The 23,727-nt window shown below is 39.5% G+C and overlaps 1 protein-coding gene across 1 annotated transcript in view; it reads right to left on the reverse strand.

Annotated features, from left to right (window-relative positions):
- The window catches only part of RASGRP3 (RAS guanyl releasing protein 3), a 124,668-nt gene that overhangs the window by 49,338 nt on the left and 51,603 nt on the right, over positions 1–23,727 (reverse strand). The window contains exons 2-3 of the mRNA XM_005892997.3: positions 6,005–6,137; positions 1,056–1,246 (exon numbers count right to left, since the gene is read on the reverse strand). Of these exons, the coding sequence (XP_005893059.1) occupies positions 1,056–1,125 (70 nt within the window). The 5' untranslated portion in view covers positions 1,126–1,246; positions 6,005–6,137. The remainder of the gene's footprint in view (positions 1–1,055; positions 1,247–6,004; positions 6,138–23,727) is intronic.

Raw genomic sequence — 23,727 nt, forward strand, 5'->3', positions numbered from 1 at the left:
CCAGGTTTCACATATAAAAATACAGGAGATTTAGTTAAATTTGAATTAAGGCAAACCACAAAGAATTTTTTAGTACAAGTATGTCCCATGCCCTATTTACGACATACTTATACTAAAAATGTGTCTCATCTGCAATTCAGATTTAACTGATCATCCTGTATTTTATCTGGCAACCCTACTCTGTCTGGTTTAACTCTTCCTAAAACAATCAATTCAACAAACAACTTCTTTGTGATTCTATTTGTAAAAAGAATAATCCAAAATGCTACAGTAGTTAGACAACATGAAAAGCATATAGCTGTAAAGTCTACAACTTTGGAGGAGATATAAGACTTATAGACAAACATAGAAAGTAGGATATTGTGCTATTCACACATGTCTAAGCCAAAGGACCAAGAAAGGATCACAGCAGCATGTATCATGTCCATGAAAAAATCAGAAAGGGCTATGGTGAGTGGAGGAAGCAGTCAGCATTCCTGACTGGGGAGTAGAGGAATGATACTATGAAGATTTGAGATGACACCTTAAATGAGGCCTGAAGCAGAATTTCAATGAAGGAGTATGATAAAGGCATAAAGGCAGAAAGATGCAGGGAATGTTCCAGAAATATTAAGTGAACAGTATGTCTGGGTATTAGCTGTGGACAGTAAAAGGAAGGAAATGCATGGGGCAATGATACTGGGGAGACAAACTGGGGTTAATAAAAAGGCCTTAAATAACAAGGTGCGTGAGTGTGTGCTAAGTCGCTTCTGTCGTGTCCAACTCTGTGTGACCCCATGGACTGTAGCCCGCCAGGCTCCTCTGTCCGTGGGATTCTCCAAGCAAGAATACTGGAGTGGGCTGCTATGCCCTTCTCCAGGGGATCTTCCCAACCCAGGGATCGAACCTGCGACTCTTACGTCTCCGCACTGGCAGGCGGGTTCTTTACAATTAGCGCCACCTGGGCAGTCCCAAATACCAACGTATGGAGATTGACTTCTGTTCCACAGCAACACTTGCAACTGAACTGGGGGAGGTAGAGTAGCAAGATGTACAAAAGGGAGAAAGGCTCCTACCAAACATCTCAATGCAAGTGCTCAGCAGCTCATCTAATGTCGCTGCTTTCCCAAGTCCACTTGACCCCATGGTTATGCGCCGCCGTCAAAAAACTAGGGGCATTTTCAACGTCATGCAGATCATCTCCATAACTATGCAAGTGGGTGATGTTTGTGCTTAGAGGTGGTCTCTGTCCTAAAGTCTCAGGGCTCTAAAAAACAAGAAGAAAAAATATCAGACTAGAGTTCTGCCAGACTAGTTAACATATCTTTAACTAGAGTTAAAGCATGGCTTTCCTACCTGAAAAGATAATGACTTCCATTTACTCTGTATTTCTGCAAGAAAATTATCAAAGTGATAAGAGATTGTGTGAATCACCATGATGGCAAAATGCCTGCGAAACTATTCCTTAGCATGTATGATGCTCTGAGACCATGGGAATGTGTGTGTGTGTTAGTCACTCAGTTGTGTCCGACTCTTTGTAACCCCATGGGCTGTAGCCCGCCAGGCTCCCTTGTCCATGAAATTCTCCAGGCAAGAATACTGGAGTGAGTTGCCATTTCCCTCTCCAGACCATGGGAATGTTCCCTATCAAATAACATCTTGTTTTTCAGTTGAAAAGAATTTACAACATTTTACAATTTCTTTATTTTCTTAAGTGATAAAGACACTCAGGAGCATATTATCATAAACATTCAGTTCAGTTCAGTCGCTCAGTTGTGTCCGACTCTTTGCAACCCCATGAACTGCAGCACGCCAGGCTTCCCAACTGCTGGACTCTACCCAAACCCATGTCCATTGAGTTGGTGATGCCATCCAACCATCTCATCCTCTGTCATCCCCTTCTCTTGCCCTCAATCTTTCCCAGCATCAGGGTCTTTTCCAATGAGTCAGCTCTTCGCATCAGGTGGCCAAATTGGAGCTTCAGCTTCAACATCAGTCCTTCCAGTGAACACCCAGGATTGATCTCCTTTAGAATAGACTGGTTGGATTTCCTTGCAGTCCAAGGGACTCTCAAGAGTCTTCTCCAACACCACAATTCAAAAGCATCAATTCTTTGGCACTCAGCCTTCTTCACAGTCCAACTCTCACATCCATACATGATTATTGGAAAAACCATAGCCTTGACTAGACGGACCTTTGTTGACAAAGTAATGTCTCTGCTTTTTAATATGCTATCTAGGTTGGTCATAACTTTCCTTCCAAGGAGTAAGCATCTTTTAATTTCATGGCTGAAATCACCATCTGCAGTGATTTTGGAGCCCAGAAAAATACAGTCATCCACTGTTTCCCCATCTATTTTCCATGAAGTGATGGGACCAGATGCCATGATCTTCGTTTTCTGAATGTTGAGCTTTAAGCCAACTTTTTCACTCTCCACTTTCACTTTAGTTCTTCTTTACTTTCTGCCATAAGGGTGGTGTCATCTGCATATTTGAGGTTATTGATATTTCTCCCAGCAATCTTGATTCCAGCTTGTGCTTCCTCCAGCCCAGCATTTCTCATGATGTACTCTGCATATAAGTTAAATAAGCAGGGTGACAATACACAGCCTTGACATACACCTCTTCCTGTTTGGAACCAGTCTTGTTCCATGTCCAGTTCTAACTGTTGCTTCCTGATCTGCAAACAGGTTTCTCAAGAGGCAGGTCAGGTGGTCTGGTATTCCCATCTCCTTCAGAATTTTCCACAGTTTATCATGATCCACATAGTCAATGGCTTTGGCATAGTCAATAAAGCAGAAATAGATGTTTTTCTGGAACTCTCTTGCTTTTTTGATGATCCAGCGGATGTTGGCAATTTGATCTCTGGTTCCTCTGCCTCTTCTAAAACCAGCTTGAACATCTGGAAGTTCATGGTTCACGTATTGCTGATTACTTGGATTAATTTTATTACAAGTATATGAAAGTGAAAGTGGCTCAGTCATGTCTGACTCTTTGTGACCCCATGGACTATAAACTCCATGGAGTTCTCTAGGCCAGAATACTGGAGTGGGTAGTCTTTCCCTTCTCCAGGGAATCTTTCCAACCCAGGGATCAGACCCAGGTCTCCTGCATTGCAGGTAGATTCTTTACCAGCTGAGCCACAAGGGAAGCCCAAGAATACTGGAGTGGGTAGCCTATCCCTTCTCCAGAGGATCTTCTCAACCCAGGAATCAAACCAGGATCTCCTGCATTGCAGGTGGATTCTTTACCAACTGAACTATCAGGGAAGGCCCTACAAGTATATATAGAGAGATAAACTTTAAAGCGCAAATATATTAATGAGGATTATGTAAATGTGATCACGTAAATGTTGAACAACTGGTAAAAAAATATTATTTGCATAACTTTTCTAATAGTATTAAAAATATTAACAATAATCTATTGAACATCCACATTATGTACCAGGTTTTATATCAGATGTTTTGCATATATTATCCAACTTGACCTTCACAGCAATACTGTAAGGTAGTAATTATGATTTCCAGTATAGACACAAGGTCATGGGGTTCACAGAAATTTGGCAGTTGGTCTAAAGCCATACAATTATTAAGGCCTTGAATCAGAACTCCATTATAAAAGTTTTTGGTTTCCCTTTTTCCCTTGTATTGCTCTCCCAAGTGCGGACATCATGAGCTGTCATAATTTTGCCCCCTAATCTAGTGTGAAAAACAGCACTTCACACCATCTCAAAAAGACAATATAAACCAGGTTATTTGTCACAGAGGTAGAAGGAAACGTGGGCCTGAGAGCTGTCCATTTTATAGCAACGGCATGGGGAAAGTGGGATTAGAAACAACCTCTCCGAGATGCTTATACCAAAAGTGTCCCTGTAGGAAACACAACGTCATTTTATTTTACAGAGCAAGTCCTTGATGCCAGCTCCATACAAGGCTTAGAGAAATGGAGACATCATCATGATGTAAGACAGTTATCCACTTTGAACCGTTTTGCAGGTAAATGTGGCCATTCGGACTGCATCTCTTGAACTGTTTAAAGTCAATGTCTCTTTTACTCTCAAAGTTTATTTATTCCTTTGTAGTCATGGAGCACCTGACAATTGCTAGGCACTAGGTAAGGCATTGAGGCTGCCAAGATGAACTCATCATCACCTCATCCCTGCCTTCAGTGGGCCCAGTCAATTTCAGAAGGCAAACACATGAATGCAAAGAAAAGAAAAAAAAAAAAAAGCCTAAGGTCCACACGTGCGGCTGCATTAGTTCAACGATGCCACTGAAGACTGACATCTGAGTCTATTCACCAGCTAAATAAATCCGGTGGAAACACAGTCTTGAGCTAAAGGTACCACTCTTAGAGCATCAAAAGAAGAATTATTTCATGTGTCATAAAAATAACAGAAACACTGGATCAATGCTGAGCCACTTTGATACTCAAAGGGTTTGTGAAATGGGATTGTTAAAGTAGTGCGGAACCAACTCTTACATCTCTTAACAAAGTAACCTTATCAGTAAGACCCTTCCAGAACACCATAATTTAACACAACACCCTCTCTCCATGCCCACCTCCCAATTGGCATGCCCTATCTCTCTTCCCGGATTTATTTTTCTTCATAATATGTATCCCCATTTAAGATGCTATATATTTTACTTGTTCATCTGCGCTTAAATCTTTCTAGCACTACATACATAAGCTCCATGAGTACAGGAATTTTTGTGTTAGCTCTCTGGTATTTTCCCCAGTTCCTAAGATTTTGCCTCTCAAAAAAACAATTTGCTGAATTAATGAATGAGTAAATGGATGGATAAAGAAAGAGTAAAATAAAAATGATAAAATGCTGGTCTTTGAATATGTATATATTTGGAAGAGTGGATACCATAAAATTTTAAGAGGTTGTTTTTTAGTTTGTTTTAGTACTGAAAGCTACTAAACTGTAGCTAGTTTAGTAGCAGCTTTTAGTAAACATTACTGGAACAGATGTTTTCTAGATTTTCTGCAGCTTTCTAGATATGATAGTACCTGCCTATACTCCATCGATAATAAGAACTTGGTACCTCTTCCAGGACATTTTGCAGCAGAATTTTTCTGATTTTCTTAATGCAAATTCTGTCAACCCCACAAAAAGTCAACGATAATAAGAACTTGGTACTCTTCCAGGACATTTTGCGGCAGAATTTTTCTGATTTTCTTAATGCAAATTCTGTCAACCCCATGAAAAGTCAACACTGGACAATTGACAAGTTTGATTACCTTCTTATATCAGTTCAGTTCAGTCACTCAGTCGTGTCCGACTCTTTGCGACCCCATGAACTGCAGCACGCCAGGCCTCCCTGTCCATTACCAGCTGCTGGAGTCTACCCAAACCCATGTCCATTGAGTCAGTGATGCCATCCAACCATCTCATCCTCTATCATCCCCTTCTCCTCCTGCCCTCAATAAACAGGCTTTTTTTTTTTTTTAATCTTGTTAATGCTTGCTAATGAAGAGTAAATGTATTACTTAGAACCAAACAACCTAGATTAATTAAACTAATTCTGAGGTCAAAACCAAAATTATTCAGCTAGTACGGGGAAGGTATTGACTTTCCCCAGAGGGTTAGAAGTAATCTGGCACCAAAGACCTGTCACCATATTTGGAGTTATATTTGTGATCTGCAAAGAATCAGTACATGAGAGCCAGATGGACGAGGCTCTCCAGTTACAATCTGTTTCTGCAATCAGGAGATGTATCTGTGTCCCTGTTTAGAATTCTATCACCTGCATATGTACCTGAGATCTCATTTCATTTGTGTGGATATTATTGTGTCTACAACTGTTTGTTCAAAAGTAAAGTTTCTTTATTACAAAGGCAATATGCATTCCTCATTTAAAATAGGACAGTAATGAAAAAGGAAAGAAAAATCATTATCCACAATTTCATCATCCAAAGAACTCTTGTTAATACCATGGCATGTTTCTTTCGGTTTTTCCTCTCATAATTATTTTGGCAAGTTTCTTACATAATCTACAATAGTTTAAAGAAATACTTACCTATTGGTCTTACACAGATAGATATCCAGACCTGAAAGAATATTAAGAGCAGTTTTCATCACTGGCAAATGCACTGAGGATGCAGTCTGCTGAATTGGTTTATCCAACACAAATAATAAGTACTTTGGAGAACCTGATAAAAGAACAGAAATAAATCCCCAGAGTTAAATAATAGGAGCCCCAAATAATCCATTGCATTAAAGCATTTCCAAAACCCTTCAGTTATAAGTGGGTTTGAGATTTTTGTCTAAACATCACCCACAAAATTAATTAAAAAGACAATACATTTGAAGTAGTTATTTGGTGCCATGATATTTTTAACATCAAATTGTTTTTTAAAAATAAAATAAATTCCAGCCAATTAAAAGCTACAAGTATGGAGGACTTCCCTGGTGGTCCAATGGTTAAGAATCCACCTTCCAAGCAGGGGATGTGGGTTCAACCCCTGGTCAAGGAACTAAGATTCCTCATGCCGTGAGGCAACTAAGCCCCTGAGGGAACTGGAAAGAAGCCCTCACAACAATGCAGATCCAGCGTGCTGCAACTAAGACCTTATGCAGCCCAAAAAACCTGCAAGTGTGACAAAACCAAAATTTATACACAACATACAACATTATTTTAGTCCAAATATACATCTATGGGTAGATTACATATTAAGAATTTCCAAACATTGACTTTTGAATGTTAGTAAATCTCTGAAACAATTTGTTATGGTGATCATGAAACTGATTCTAAATCACTCCTGACAGTCTTAGTGAGAATGTCAATGTTATTTTATTCCATGTTGTTTAGTCTTCTGATGGCTTTGGACTTGCTTTCGTGTTGATAGGTACTCTCTGGCTTCAGTGAAAATTATTGGTCCCCAGCATAAACATTTTTCACAGGTTTGAAAAGGACACAGTAAGTCAAAATTTCCCCAGAGCTTGAATTCTTTCTAAGAGAGAAAGTCTCACCTCAGAAGAACAATAGACTTCTGTTGGGTGTGATTTCCAAAGGCCATGATGCCTTCACACAGCAAAAGACTTTCATTAATGTGACTTGTGAAGACCCAAAAAATCCTTGTGAGGTGGCTTAGGACAATAAGAATGATGCTCTCAATGTTAGAGATTGTGCAAAGGAGCCAACTCCATGCAACTATACATGGACAGATCTTAAGAGTCCCAGACTCTTGACTCAGAGCATTTAGTTTTCCAAAATCGTGTTTCAATATCAGATAGACAAACGGGGAGAATTTTACTACTGTGAGTAAAATGCCATTACCATTCTGAGTGAAATGCCATTAACGCTAATTACTAGACTGTGTCAGACTTTATTTTGGGGGGCTCCAAAATCGCTGCAGATGGTGACTGCAGCCATGAAATTAAAAGACGCTTACTCCTTGGAAGGAAAGTTATGACCAACCTAGATAGCATATTCAAAAGCAGAGACATTACTTTGCCAACAAAGCTTCGTCTAGTCAAGGCTATGGTTTTTCCTGTGATCATGTATGGATGTGAGAGTTGGACTGTGAAGAAGGCTGAGAGCCGAAGAATTGATGCTTTTGAACTGTGGTGTTGGAGAAGACTCTTGAGAGTCCCTTGGACTGCAAGGAGATCCAACCAGTCCATTCTGAAGGAGATCAGCCCTGGGATTTATTTGGAAGGAATGATGCTAAAGCTGAAACTCCAGTACTTTGGCCACCTCATGCAGAGAGTTGATTCATTGGAAAAGACTCTGATGCTAGGAGGGATTGGGGGCAGGAGGAGAAGGGGACGACAGAGGATGAGATGGCTGGATGGCATCACTGACTCGATGGACACGAGTCTGGGTGAACTCCGGGAGTTGGTGATGGACAGGGAGGCCTGGCGTGCTGTGATTCATGGGGTCACAAAGAGTCGGACACGACTGAGTGACTAAACTGACTGAACTGACTGACTAGACTGTTTGAGTCAGAAGGTAACATAAAAGGCACGCACCGTCAATCTTGCAAAAAACTGGGTGCTCGGGAAGGTGTCTCCCTTTGTACACAGTTCCTCTTCCCTTCCCATATTTAAAAGCATTTAAGTTGAGGACTTAAGGTGAAGTATTATTGAAGATCAATGTGTAGAAGTACAGGAAGAGATGTTAATTTAGAGAAAGAAGAAGGAAATAGGAGAAAAAAAATTCTGTGATACTAGGGCATCCAGCGGCAGGTAGCCTCATCAGCAATGGAATCGCATTCCTGAAAGCGCTGAAGCCAAAGTAAGGTAATGACTGTCATAGATGTTGTAGACTAAACTCCCAGACAGCGTCTAGGAAACATGCCAGAATAACAGCAAAGGTTGATTGCCTGTAGCTCTAGGATTGCAGAATTTATAAGGTGAAATATTACATCTAGTAAGTATTCAAGGAATAGTGTTGAAATTATATTGGCCATATTAGAACTTCCAAAGATAGTTTTGTCTATAGCACTATCTCTGTTGCAAGAAAAGACAAATAAAATCTCTTGAAAGATTCTTCCTTCCTAATGGCAGATATGGTCTTAATATATAAGTAACCATAAGTATGTTCCCACACTCATATGACCTTCATATGGAGACAAGGGGATTGCTCCAAAAGCCTAAATCCTTTGCTAAAATGAGCAGTAGTTATTACAAACTTTCACACTTTAAGTTTTAACAACTAAGATGTCACAGCATTTGTAATTCTGGCAACACTCAAGCTTAATCTTCCTTTGTCTACAGAGACATGAAAATTTAAAAGTACTGTGATTATATTCACTGAGACTCCACAGTAGAATCAAGATTATTGAGTTCAATAAGAGAAATGACAAAACTATGAAAGATAGTTAATTTATTTGACAAATATTATAAGTAAGTGTTAAGTGTTAGTCACTCAGTTGTGTCCAACTCTTTGCAACCCCATGGACTGTAAGCCCACCAGGTTTCTCTGTCCATGGAATTCTCTAGGCGAGAATACTGGAGTGGATAGGGGATTTTCCAGGGGATGTTCCTGACCCAGGGATTAAACCTGGGGCTCTTGCATTGCAGGCAGATTCTTTACCATCTGAGCCACCAGGGAAGTCATGACAAATATTGGGTTGGCTCAAAAGTTCATTTAGGTTTTTCTGTAAGATTGTACAGAAAAACCCAAATGAATTCTGTGGCTAACCCTATACTTATTGAGTATCTACTGGACACCAAATACCAAGCAAGGTACACTTGAGTGGCTGGTAGAAAAATTTGGAGACAAGCAGAGAGAAGGATAAATTGACGAACATGACAAACATAATTCTTGCTCTTCAGTTCAGTTGCTCAGTCATGTCCTATTCTTTGCAACCCCATGAACCGCAGCACACCAGGCCTCCCTGTCCACCACCAACTCCCAGAGTTCACCCAAACCCATGTCCATTGAGTCGGTGAGGCCATCCAACCATCTCATCCTCTGTCATCCCCTTCTCCTCCTGCCCTCAATCTTTCCCAGCATCAGGGTCTTTTCAAATTCTTGCTCTTATACTCCAGCAAAGAATTAAATAAGAAATTAAAGTATCCTGTGAAGGGCTGGAGCACTAAGACAGTCTAGGAGTCAGACGAGTTTTAGCCAGGCCAAGTGTGGGTAGGATGATAGCAATTAAGAAAAGTTAAAAGATATTTAGAATGACTGATGTATTGAATGGGGCAAGAGATGAGCCTAAAAAGGTCAGTAGCAATAGCTCATGAACTGTATTGTTAGCTATATTAAGGAGTTTGGGCTTTATCAGAAAGGTAATGAGAATCCATTGTTTTAAAAGTAAGTAGGAGAATGGTATGATCAAATTTGGATTTTTTAAAAGATTCTTCCAGCTGCAATATGGAGGAGAAATTAGTAAAGACTACACTAATGACCAGTTCATAGTCAGTTATAACTATCTATGCAAGAGATATAAGTTATCTAAAACAATGTGTGGCAGTGAAAACGGAGAGATGTGATTGGTCACAGAGCATATTCTGAAGGTAGATCCACCAAGATTTGCTGATCTGTTGGCTATGGGGAATGAGGAGAAAGGAGGAATCAGGGATAATTTCCAGATTTCCAGCTAGACATCTGGTTGGGTTACGGGCCATTTCCCTGAGACTGAGAAACTAAGGAACGGGGGACGGAGTAGGAAGTTCATGGAAAGGGCAGCAAACAATGAATGCATTTTTGAATGTGTGGAGTTAGAGATGTCTGAGACATCTTAAGGGGAATGTTGAGTTAGCTTCTGGATATCTGTTACATGTTTAAGTGCTAAGCATCAGTGGAAAGGGAAATTTAAGGGGTAAGAGAAAAAGAACTTATATAACAAGGTCTTTGGAAAGACAACAGTGATGGGCTGTGCCCAAGTGGAGGGATTTACCTTGGATAAAGCAGAAGGTTGCCTCTTTCAATGTAAAGGCATGGAAGAGGAAAAAACAGGTACAGATACAGGTGTATGTGTCCTTTTGATAGCAGGAAGTTAAGGAAGTTCCTGTCTAGTGACTTCTATTTACTCTAAAAGAAGGAGACAAGGTCATCCGCTAGAAGGTCTGATGGAAGCAGATCTGAGGTTTACCCAGAGGAGAAAAGAAGCAAAAGATACTGTATAAGATCAGAAGAAAGAAACCAGAAGTACTGGGATAATTTCCATCGAGAATAAAAGGCTGATTTTCTCTTCTTCTGGAGTTTGTTTTGAGAGGAAGTTTAGTGTTCCTTGTTCCTTGGGTGACATTACTCACTCATTTCTTCTGTATGGAGCAGGCAATTCTGGGTTTCTACTGTTATCATCTAGTCACATAAGTTTCTATAAGTATGAACCTCAGAGCTAAAGCGTGGTTGGCATTTTCTGGATGGTTTCCATATTGAGGGCATAGGGCTCCCGTCTCACCCAGCTTTGCTTACAACAGGGAAGATGGAGACAGATACTATTGGAAAGGAAACTATAATAAAGAAATAATTTACCTACCACACTTTGACTTGCTTCAGGAAATTTCATTCTGGCAACTTCAACCTCAGCACTCATTCCCATGTTCTCTACCTTTCTAGCCAAGATTTCTCTGTCTCGGACCCACCATGCACAATCTCCAATGGTTTCATTACCTGTTACTTTTTAAAAGGTCATATGTCACATGACACATTACTGTTGCTCACTATTCAGATTTAGCATTCTTTGGTTATTTCTGTGTTGGTCTTGTTTTAATTTTCTTTTTAATTTCTTTCAATGTTAGCTCTGAGTTCTTGGAACTTATCTTTCTACTTTATTTCCTCCAGTCAGTTACTTTTGCTCGAGTGCTCTGTTAAAGTCTCATTGCCAGCATGGTCAGGGTTGATTCTATCATAAAGCAACTTAGAAAGTATGATAGTATGAACTTAGAAAATGAACATAGTGCTAATAGCAAAGTTAAAGCATTTCAAATGGGCCATAGTGATGACCCATAGAAGAAAGTATCCCACATTTACAGATAGTGGATCAATATTTCCAAATTCTATTTAAGACTGACGGGAAGCAATAGTCATGAATAATATTGAATCTCTCAGATATAAAAGCGATTTTTTTCATTTTTGACTTAGATAGGTTTATTTAATGTCACAATGAGATTTTCCTGAGTTTTAAATTTTTATTTGTTTTGCTTATTTTTTTCCTGCAAAGAGCTTTTACTAAATTAACTGAGCATTAATAATAAATGTTGTCCTGGATTCTAGAAAGCAGAATAATAATAACTTATACAAATACTACTTGTTGGAGAGTATAATGTGACAGACATAATGTTGGGGAAATTACCTATATTAGGTTTAAATCTTATAACACCCTGAAAGTTAGGTATTATTATAACCATTTCATAGAGGAGGAAATTGAGGCTTGGAGAGGTGAAATTATTTGTCCATATCATATTATTAGTTAAGTGGCAGAGCTAAGTCCATCTGACTCCAAAAATTTATATTCTTTTCACTATCCAGACAAATGTTAGCTGTTGCTAATGCTTGCCTATTAGATCCATTTTTAGGCATTATCTAGAACAAATGTTTACTGTTCCCTTTGCTTAGCTTCTAAGCATTCTGTCACTGGCACTATTGTCTGAAAATGAATAACAATCATTATTACAGCAAGCTCGACAATTTAGGGACTCACTGGTACCAAACACCGAACAGAAGTCAATAACCGTCTCAGAGCTCATCTCACAAGACCTCATAGCATTTTTCTGTGACAATTAAGTATTGGCAAAAAGGTTGCATTTTATTTATTTTTTCTTGGTAAACAGTATTTAGTACTGACAACCAGACTGACATATTTGCAGTTCAATGAGAAATTAAAGTCTTGAAGAAGTTCTAGCAATAAATGCCATGGAAGAGAACTCAAACCAGGGCTCTGTGACACCCTAGAGGGGTGGGATAGGGTGGTAAGTGGGAGGGGATATATGTATCCCTATGGCTAATTCATGTTGATGTCTGTCAGAAATCAGCATAATATTGTAAAGCAATTATCCTTTAATAAAAAAATAAAAAAATTTTAAAAATGCAGTAAACTCTAAAGTCCAAACCAAGCGGGTATTTTCCTTGCATTTGGCTGTAGACAAACAGAAGAGTATTAACATATACACATATTAGGCATTTGCAGTCAGATATTTTTTAGATGGACATGTTCACCCACACAGAAAGATTATGGCAACTCCAGTATTCAGATTGTAAATATCCCCCAAATAAGACCCAGAAATAGGAGATGCTTAGCTCAGAAGTTAACACTTTAAACTTTGGGAAAATAGGGTTTTTTCTTTAAAGATCGACACTTTCAAAACAAAAAAAGATCGACACTTTCTTCTCCTGAAGATGCCAATAATATATTCATACCAATCCTGTCTGTGGCACTAGTTCTTTGGAAAGATGTGGTCCAAATGCCGTGAAATAAAGTCATATTCCCTTACCCTTTGATTGCTCATTTACCTTAGAGTGAGTGTATGATGATGATGATGCAGGAGGAGGAGGAAGAGGAAATCATCTTTTTGAGTACTACAATCCAGTCACTGTGCTGAGCACTTTACCCAATGAATTCTCGAAGGCCAGGCCCCACCGCAGAAATCCAGCAATAAATAAAATGCAGCAAAAAAACAAAAGTTGACTCTGAGAAAACACCCTGATGCTGGGAAAGATTGAAGGCAAAAGGAGAAGGGGGCAACAGAGGATGAGATGGTTAGATGGCATCACTGACTCAGTGGACATGAATTTGAGCAAACTCCAGGAGATAGTAGAGGACAGAGGAGCCTGGCGTGCTACAGCCCATGGGGTGGCAAAGAGTTGGACATGTGGCTGAACAACAACAACAGCACTTTGTTATTTGTTACCAAAAGAAAATGCAAGGAGGCCTTGTGGGGTGAGCTCTGAGCTAGTTATTAACTTCCATTTAGTACTTAGTGCCAACACTAACATCCTCATACCTGTGAACCCACCATGAGCAGGAGGACATTCTCAGTAACTGGCATGGGGGTTAAGTAAAACTCAGGTATCTTCCCACTGGGATTCAGCTGACAGTCTCAGGGAACAGAATCTATACAAAAGAGGCTCCAAAGGAATGAAAACATTACACAGACCACCACTGAGAAGCAAGAGAATATGAACAGAAGACACAGCCTGGAGGACAAAATCTCTCTCTTACCTATCACCACTTGGGGCTGGGAGTGGAAGCTGCCTGTCTCTGAAGGGACTGGGAGAGGATTTCAAAACCTGAGTTCTAAGTTGTTACAAAGGAATGCAGCAAGAAGATAACACAATGAAATATTGCCTTCAAATTGTCTCCATGCTTTCAGAGAAAGGCATGTGTTTGATTGAGCAAAAAGGCCAGTGATTACTACTTACCTATGAAATGTTCAGCACTGTGCTATGAGCTGAAGGTATAAAGAGCTGTTCATAAAGACCCACATCCCTGTAAGGGAGACCCATTATAAACTGGTTATTATAAAACAGTGTTAAGTCCAGTATCAGAGACATATGCCCAAGACATTATAGGAGCCTAGGAATTGGACAAATTTAACCAAAGAGATTCAGGAAGGCTTCCTCAAAGAGAGGACCCTGGAGAATACTGAGTTTATGGATCACAAAACGAAAACAGAAAATACCAGCAAAATTCACTGGTGTCAGATAGCAAAGTGGCTAGGATTATGAGCATGATTTTAGAACTGGGCAGGAGATGGATATTACCAATCTGCTATCAAAACTTAGCATCATATGAAAAAAGAATAAGAACACACGGAAGACAGTATTTGGAATAAGAGCTGTTAAGGGTGAAATGATTGGAGCTGGGCAGGTATGAGTTGAATTTTGAAGATTTAAAAAACATATAAGTAATGAATGTACCACAAAAAGATAGGGACTGTACAATGTTTGATCATTATCATTATTTATTTAATTTTATTACTTGCACTAATAAGCTTTAAAAACTAGATTTCTTACATTATTTTGATGCTAATTTTGTTTACAGAGATACAGACCTACTTGAAGATGTAGTCTTAATTTCTCCTTTTCAAGTGAACTGTACAGTGTTCTCATACAAGTGAAATATTCTTCTAACACTTTGGTGGTGGTGGTTTAGTCGCTAAGTCGAGTCCGACTCTTGCGACCCCATGGACTGTAGCCTGCCAGGCTCCTCTGTCCATGGCATTCTACAGGCAAGAATACTGGAGTGGGTTGCCATTTAGTTTATATTTATGTTTTAATTAAGTTTTATTGGAGTATGGTTGCTTTACAATATTGTGTTAGTTTCTACTGTACAGCAAAGTGAATGAGCTATACGTATATAAGTGAAAACATCTTGCACTTGCTCAGAAACTCATATGCTTATAGCATTCTTTTTTTAGTGTTATGAAAACTTTACTTCTATTTTTTATTTTTTTAATTATCAAAGATTATAATTGTACAATATTAAGAAGTATAGAACAAAATACAATTATTAGAGGACAATTGCTTTAGTGTTGGCCTCTGCCATACATCAGTATGAATCAGCCACAGGTATACATATATCCCCTCCTTCCTGAACCCCCTCCCATCTCCTTCCCATTCCATCCCTCTAGGTTGTCACTGGGTTGAGCTCCTTGTTTTACACAGCAAATTCTCACTTGCTATCTATTTTATGTATGGTAATGTATATGTTTCTATGCTCTTCTCTTAATTTGTCCCACTCTCTCCAAGTCTCAGTTTGAAATTATTCCTGAATCAAGGATTTGGAGATACACTTTTTATTGGAACCAATTAAAAGTAAACTATTGTAACCTCCCCAAAATGCTTTTTTAAAAATTATTTCTGTATTCTCAATCAAATATACACAGCTTGAAGCCCATAATTAGAAGGCACCACTTAATGATTCTATTTCAGATTTTTCTCCTACAGCAAATGTTTCTTTCTGTCAAAGAAAAACAAATTTCAAGAGGTGGTGATATCTCTTCCTCCTATCTAAGACATTAACTAATTTCACCTTACTCCTGAAAAGAGATTGCAGTACATACCAACAAAAAAGAAAACATAAGTGAACAGTAAATTTCAGTCCTATCTTCAGTCCCACTTAATTTCTCTAAGGTTCACTTTCACCATCCCTAACATGAGAGAAATAACATTACCCTGCCTTCCCCATCAGACCAAAAATTACCTTCATTTATAAAGATTTTAAGGGCATTAAACACAACAGGAAAAAAAAAAAGGAAGTCCTAAAATTATGAAATGTTCTGAGCTATATTTGAAAAGTTGTTATTCAGAATTTAGAATATATTTCCACATTAGAACAATACTATAAATGGATTACTAGTAGATTCACACATGGAGGACAAGGAGATTGGTGGGGATCTGTTAAAAATACTAAAAAGAACTTTAGGAATTCTCAGGAAGTTTAGAGGTCGACAGCACTGGTTCCCTATCAGAATCGAACCCGGGTCTCTTGCATTGCAGGCAGATTCTTTACCAACTGAGCTACAAGGGAAGCTCCATGTGCCAAATCAACCTTCAGAAATTGTGTAACTTCTGGAAACATGAAAGTAATAAATATATTTAGTTAGACAAAGGGGAAAGAAAGAGAGAGGGAGAGGAAGATAGCTTTTTACAAAGTCACTGTTAAAGAGTTAGAAGGGGCAAAGAAATGGGAGTAAGGATTTTGTTGGCACAGTTATAAAACAAGGGAGGAGCTGATGAACTGGAGCTAAATCGTTAGCAGTTTATGGACACATGAAATGTCTTTCCCGGCCTCAAAGAACACAAGCTTTCCAGTGGCCATCTCTCCTCTTTCCCTACCCTCCACAGCCAAGTAGAATTTGCTGGCTTGATTTCATCCCCTCTTCAGCCAGTCAAAATCAATTCTCCCTCCACTCCCCACCCCCACACCTCTCCAAAAACACTCTGGTAGAGAAGTCAGTGCGTTCCGTCACAAGTTATAGCAAGGCTCAGCTACCATGGGTTACCTCCTGACCACTGCTGCTGCTGCTGCTGCTAAGTCGCTTCAGTCGTGTCCGACTCCGTGCGACCTATAGACGGCAGCCCACCAGGCTTCCTGTCCCTGGGATTCTCCAGGCAAGAACACTGGAGTGGGTTGCCATTTCCTTCTCCAATGCATGAAAGGAAAAGTGAAAGTGAAGTCGCTCAGTCATGTCTGACCCTCAGCGACCCCATGGACTGCAACCTACCAGGCTCCTCCATCCATGGAATTTTCCAGGCAAGAGTAATGGAGTGGGTTGCCATTGCCTTCTCCACCTCTTGACCACACTCACCCTGAAATTCTCCCCTTGGATGATTTTCCTGCCATCTTCTCTTCCCTGATTTCCCTCCTATGCCTCTGGTCACACCTTCCCAGTCTGAAGTGCAGGATCTTGTACTGCTGGGGGTTTGCAGTCTCCATGACTTTCCATTTTGCCTCAAACTCTCCATGTAAACTCATCCACAGTCACAAGACTCAGCCAGCACCTCTGCATCACTGACTCCAGATGTGGTGTACAGCACAGCAGCAGTCCCCATCTTTTTCGCAGCAGGGACCAGTTTCATGGAAGACAACTTTTCCACAGATGTGGTGGTGGGAGGGTGGTTTGGGGATTATTCAAGCACATTACATGTATTGTGTACATTATTTCTATTATTATTACATCACTCTACCTCCGGCCATCAGGTATCAGATCCCAGAGGTTGAGGACTACTGCTCTAGAGGACAGAGTGGACTCTGGAGAGAGGCACGCTTGAGATAACATCTAGGCTCTGCTCCTTATTAATGAGTGACTCTGGGAGAGTTCTACTTAACTTCAGGGTAAGTTTGCATTTCTTACCATCATACGTTGCTAGTGGAAATGTAAAATGAAGCAGCCACTTTGGAAAACAGTTTCACAGTTCCACAAAAACATAAACATAGAGTTACCATATGGTTGAGAAGATTCACTCCTAGGTATATACCCAAGAGAATTGAAAATGTATGTCTACAAAGAACTTGTACACAAATATTCATAGAAGTAATATTCACAATAGCCCCAAAGTAAAAACAACCCAAATGTCCATGAACTGGTGAATGGAAAAACAAAATGAGGTGTATCTATACAATGGAACATTATTTAGCCATAGCAAGAAATGAAGTACCGATACATGTTATAAGGATAAACCTCCTAAATAAAATGCTAAGTAAAAGAAGCCAGACACTAAAGGCCATATATTGTAAATTCCACTTGTATGAAATGTCCAGAATAGGCAAATCTAGCAGGTAGAGACAGAAGGTAAACCATTAATAGCAGTGGCCAGGGGTTGAGGGAAAGGAGGAGGAGGGAGTGACTGAGAAGACTTCAGGGTTCCATTTTGGGGGTGATGAAAATGTTCTGGAATATTCTAAATTCCTTGTGAATATACTAAAAATGCACTTTTAAAAGGTATATTCTAGAAAATAGATTCAGCTAGTGGGAAGCTGCTGTCTAGCACAGGTAGCTCAGCTCGGTGCTGTGTGATGAGCTAGAGAGGTGGGGTGGGGGGCTGGGAGGGAGCCTCAAGAGGGAGGGCATGTATGTATACACATAGCTGATTTACTTCCTTATACACCAGAAGCGAACACGACATTGTAAAACAATTATACTTCAATAAAAACACAAAAAGGTAGATTCTAATGGTATGTGAATTGTACCAATTAATTTTTAATTACTTGAAAATATGTCCTCTTCAGGTTCCTAAACTGCTATATTTCCTATATTTCCTTCCTTGATTTATAGCTCAACCTTTCTTCCAGTATTCGATGCCAGAAACTTGGGATTCACCCTAGATTGCCTAGTGCCTTCTTTCATCATCCCTCCACATCCAAGTCTGATCATGTCCCTCCAGACACTTTCTCACATACCTCCACTTGCCTTCCTCTCCACTGCCACTCCTGGGTGCGAGCCGTCATTACCTTTCCCTTGGTCCACGGAATGCTTACTCATCAGGCTTCTAGATCAACTCTTATCTCCTGTTTCCCTCTTCTTTCTACTGGTGCCAAATCAATCCTTCCGAATTGTCAGATTGATGACATAACTCCCCTATTCAAAATTCTTTCACCATTCCCTACCTACTCAATAAAAAGTCTTTGCCTGGCATACAAAGCCTTTCATGAATGGCCCTCACTCTGTCCACCTGTTCCCTCACTCTTCTTTCCTCACCTCCACTTTACCTTTTGTTGTAAAATGAACTTCTTTTTCCTAATGCCCATGTGAAAGGGACTGAATGTTTGAATCCCCCAGCAAATTCATATATTGAAACCGTAATCCTCAAAGTGATGGTATTTGGAGATGGGGTTGTTGGGAGGTAATTAACTCATGAGTGTGGTTTGTTATTTAAGCCTCACAGTCTATGATATGGTTTAACAGCAGCTTGAACTAAAACATCATGCTTTGCACATACTGTTTTTTCTTAGAATGGCTCTCCTCCTCCAAGTATGTCTGCATGGCAATCACAAACTCACTTTTCAAATGCCTATTTGAATTCTCCTCCTCCCTCCCAACTCTTCCAGGCAGACTATGGCACCCAACATACTGACTTCCTTTAGGCTTTGTATGATTTATGTTACTCTGTAGCTCTGTCTCCCCAGTAATTTCTTAAGAATTAGGCTCTGTCATCTTGTCTTTCTAGCCCCAAACACAGAAGTATGTCTGATAACATATATGGTTATCTTTCTCTGCTATCATAGTCTTCCAACATGGTCTCTAAACTTCAAATTTGTTTCTTCTCCAGTTTTCTTCTCTAATCTTACTTTTGTCTCAAGCTTTTCCTTTGGACTATTGAATGAATTTACTTCTTTTATATTAGCATGCCCATAATGAAATTTCAAGACATGCTTCCAGATTTGTAGTAGTATAGATTAATGTTAGAGAGAATAAAAATACACCAAATACTTCTTCCAGTCACTTTCTCATCTACTTCATAAATACTTACTTCTGTGCCAGTGTGATTAACACCATGGCAGAGGTACAAGTATGTATCAGGTACAGAGACCATAGGGTCTAAAGAGGGGATACATATGAACAAAAATTATGATGCAGGGCATTATGAAAGAGTCATGAGAGAAGTAAAAACAAGTTCTGACGCACAGAATTAAATTGTGCCTTAAAGCATAAGTGAGGTTTCACTGATCAGAGAAAAGAACACTGTTTGCAGAGAAAAGGACATTGAAAAAAACAGATAGGCGTGGAAAGAGCAGGAATGCCAACAGAATGGTGAGGTCTTAAAACTGGAGTTAGAGTCCCTACGTGTTTATTTACTCACTCAACAAACATGGAGAGAGGGAGAGAGAATACCATGTTCTCAGGATCAGAACTAAAAGCATGTGTGATGGTCCATGTGAAATAATCTAATGTAGCCTTTTTCTGGATGTCTGTGTAGGCTTCACACGTGTCCATGCATGCTCAGTCATGTCTGACTCTTTGTGACATTATGGACTGTAGCCTGCCAGGCTCCTCTGTCCAAGGGGATTCTCCAGACAAAAATATTGGAGTGGATTGCCATACCCTCCTCCAGGGGATCTTCCCAACCCAGGATCAAACCCATGACTCCTACATCTCCTGAATTGGTTGGTGGGTTTTTCACCACTATCACCACCTGGGAATCCCCACAAAGACATACACATGCCCCAAAGAGTCCAGGAGAATTTAGTAGACACACATAGAAATGCCAGCAATATTTTGCGTGTACCAAAGAGTCATGAACGGGACCCAGGTCTTCACATTGCATTCATTCTTCTGCAGAATGGAAATAAATGTTGGATTACTAATGTCCTTAAAAACAATTCTTGAGAGTGGCTATTACACAAAAACATGTCCACCCAAAGTTTTGCTGATGGATCTACTTGTCACAAGAAGGGTGTTGAAGAGCTGAAATAGTAAGTGAAACCAAGCGGGGAGCTAAAATTAGAATGAGAACCTCATCGGCTTCTGTGGTAATTTGTGGGGATTTCACAAGTCCGCGTGTTCACATAGTTTTATGCACTTGTTAATCTTTATCTCACCACAATATCTCATACTCAGTGACTTTTTTCAACACTTGCTTCTTATTACTAGTCCAGGAAACTGGACATGTATTTATGTATTTATTTTAGACATTCTTTAACTATTAATCACATAAAACCTGAAGGTATTCACCAAGAACTTAGGCAAAAAGATACTTTCTCCCTACTAAATGCAACATAAATTATTTATAGAATTTTTAAAACAGAAAAATACAGAAGAAAATGGTTAAATCTCTCATTAACTTACCACTTCATAATAATGTAGTAACACTTGGTTTGGGAAATAAAGGCAAAAACCCATCATTGACTGGGGGACAATACTGAAATGTCTGAAGCAGTATCTCACTGAAAAATCAAAGAATACTCAAGACCCAAAATGTATTATTTTCATGCATCTAAAACAATGAAGAAGCCCAGATTTTATAAAAAGTGTCTTTGTTTTTAGGTATTATAGTTTCTTTCCAAATATCTAATTTTGATTTTGGATAAGAAGAAATTTTTAATTCAATAATGTGTTGTCTACAGAGTGCCAAACATCTGATTTATAAAGACTAAACTATTCCTTTTGTCATCTAGATGTATCTAAATCTCCATATTTTGTGGAAGAAACTGAGTCTTTCCAATAAGTTTTTTAGTTTTGTTTTTTTTTTTTTAACTGAGAATCATACTAGCATCAAAGTGACTGAACAAGTGCCATGTGTGACATCAGCAATATCTCATATAGATGTGCCTGCAGGTCCTAACAGAAAATCATCCTTTCTGTAATAACTCTGGTTGTGATGCTATGACAATTAAATATGATAGTATAGTGGCCATATACACATTATAAATATTGTTCTCAAATGCCCCCCTTTTTTTAAACATTTACTTATTTGGCTGCACCAGATCTTCAGCACATGGGATCTTCCATCTTCATTGTGGCCTGTGGGATCTAATTCCCTGACCAGGGATCAAACCCAGGCCCTCCGCATTGGGAGTGCAGAGTCTTAGCCACTGGACCAGCAGAGAAGTCCCTCAAATGCCCTTCTCTTTTGCATTTTTCTCATTACCTGTAAAAAATCTACTTAAAGACGTGTAAATAATAAACCACAGTGTTAGGCTTTTTTCCTCCAAAGTGAAGATGGTGTGTGCTAACAAGTTCTTACTCACTCAGCATCAGCAGGTTGTAGAACAGTGACCTCCTACAGAGACCTAACTTGAAGGTGTAGTCCTGTTAGGCTTCCTCACACAGGATTGGCTCTCACAAAGTTGCAAATATTTTGAATTAGTTGCAAAAATGTACAAGTCCAGACTTCCACTTTAAAAATCCAATTTTCTCAATTCTTATGGAAAAATCAGCTCTGCTGGTTTTAGGGCTGCATTCCCACCAGGCAACATGTAGCTGGAGCTGAGGAATAAAGTTCCCTAAAGTCCCCACTACCCTCTACCATCTCCCCAGACTGAGGCCAAGGGTCATGGCCATTTTTCATCCCACTATATTAAGACATTTAAGAGGAAAGTGAAATACCACTTGTCCCAGACAGAAATAATTCTTTTTATCCCTCATCCACTTCACTCATTCTGGTCCCTTCTTGGCCCTGCACACATTTGCCTTTGCAAGTCCCCATCTCAGGCTCACGAGGCTGCTCACTGACACCACAGATGCTAAGAAGGACTCTTTAGAATGTTCCTATTCGTGGACTGGACAAGGAAGAATCACAAGACAGCTCCTATGCCTTCTGGCCTATTTCCATCCAGAAAGTAAGTTCAGATTGCAAGACAATCCTTGCCCAAACAAGAAAAGTTTAGGGATTTCTACAGCATTTGTCAAGGCTGGTCAGGCTAATAAAATCTTCTTTATTTTCACTTATAATGTGCTTAAAATATCTAGATTACCTCTAACTTTTGCAATTTCCTCAGATTTCTGCGTTTTTCTTTCTTTCTTTTGTTTATGGCCATGCCATGAGGCAGGGGATCTTTGCTCTCTGACCAGGGACCAAACTCGTGCCCCCTGCATTGGAAACACAGGGTCTTAACCACTGGAATGCCAGGGAAGTCCTGTCAGACTTCTGTGCTTTTCTTTTACCAAAAAGTTTTTAAAATCAACAAAACAGACATACACTATTGATTCCCAAAGAGCATGGGAACTTGGTGCCAATGTCTCTCAACACTTTACTTTGTAGATTCTGGAACGATTACAGGAAAATAGAATGTATACAGGGCTATCTACACAAAAATTATGTATCTACTCATGCTTAGAGGCAAATGCATTTTCAGATTCCATGCACTATGGCAAGTATCTAGTTTCACTCTCTCCCACTTCCTCTCTCCGTTGCTTTGGATTTGTTGACTATAACCAGGAACAGCTTATTCCTCCCTGTCAGATCTGAGTAACTCACAGGTCACTGTAGACCTTTCAGATAATTTCCTGTGGATAATTTCCAAGATCATTTCCAGTCCTTAGATAATGAATCACCTGGATAACTTGTGATGATACAAGCTGAGCTGGTATTCTTCCTTTGTCGTTTATGATTCTAAACAGAGAAACCAGCAACCAGGCGCGGGTTATTTACTAGTCAGTGCAGCTGCAAGGATTGACCTCTAAACACCTGATTTCCTCATCTTGCTCATTCAAGTCTTCTGAGAGAGGTTTTTTGTTTTTTTTTTTTGGTCTATTCAAAGAAACTCTCTAGTTCTAATAGAGAAATAGACTGTGGTGCAGGAAAGACAGAGGCATGTTTTTCCACTTTTCAAGGGAACCTCTTATTTATCAGGTTAATGACCTCACTTTATAAAGGAGAAGCCCAGGGTCAAAAAGATGGCATAATTCGCCCAAGTTTTAACAGTGAGATAATGAGAGAAAGGAAAATACACCATCATAGCAGAGCTTCCATAGAATCCAGACTCATAGTGAGTCGGGTTCTCTGGGACATAAAAAGTACATGTGTCAGAGGCTGTTTTATACTAATGCATCTGCCTAAGAAAGTTTGAGTTTTCTGATAAGCAGCTCTTTGCCATGTCGATGTGAAGAAATGAATCAGCATGGATGTTGCTGTGAGTTGTGGAATTTCTGCTCACCATTCTGATTTCACGGTAATTTGACACTCGAACTTTGCAAAAAACTATTCCAACGTAATCATCTCCCTTTGTGAAAAACAGTTTTTCTATTCAGGGGTCTAAAATGATGTGGGGGTTTGGAAGAAAGCTAAAATCCCCAGTTGGTGGCTACTGGACATCAGAAGCAGTTCTGGGTACCTTTGAGATCAGGTGTAAAGATGTGTAGTGAAACTGAAATTGAGAAGGTGGAGTCTTGGAACTCAAA

The sequence above is a fragment of the Bos mutus genome, chromosome 11 (assembly GCF_027580195.1).
Source record: "Bos mutus isolate GX-2022 chromosome 11, NWIPB_WYAK_1.1, whole genome shotgun sequence".
NCBI lineage: Eukaryota > Metazoa > Chordata > Mammalia > Artiodactyla > Bovidae > Bos > Bos mutus.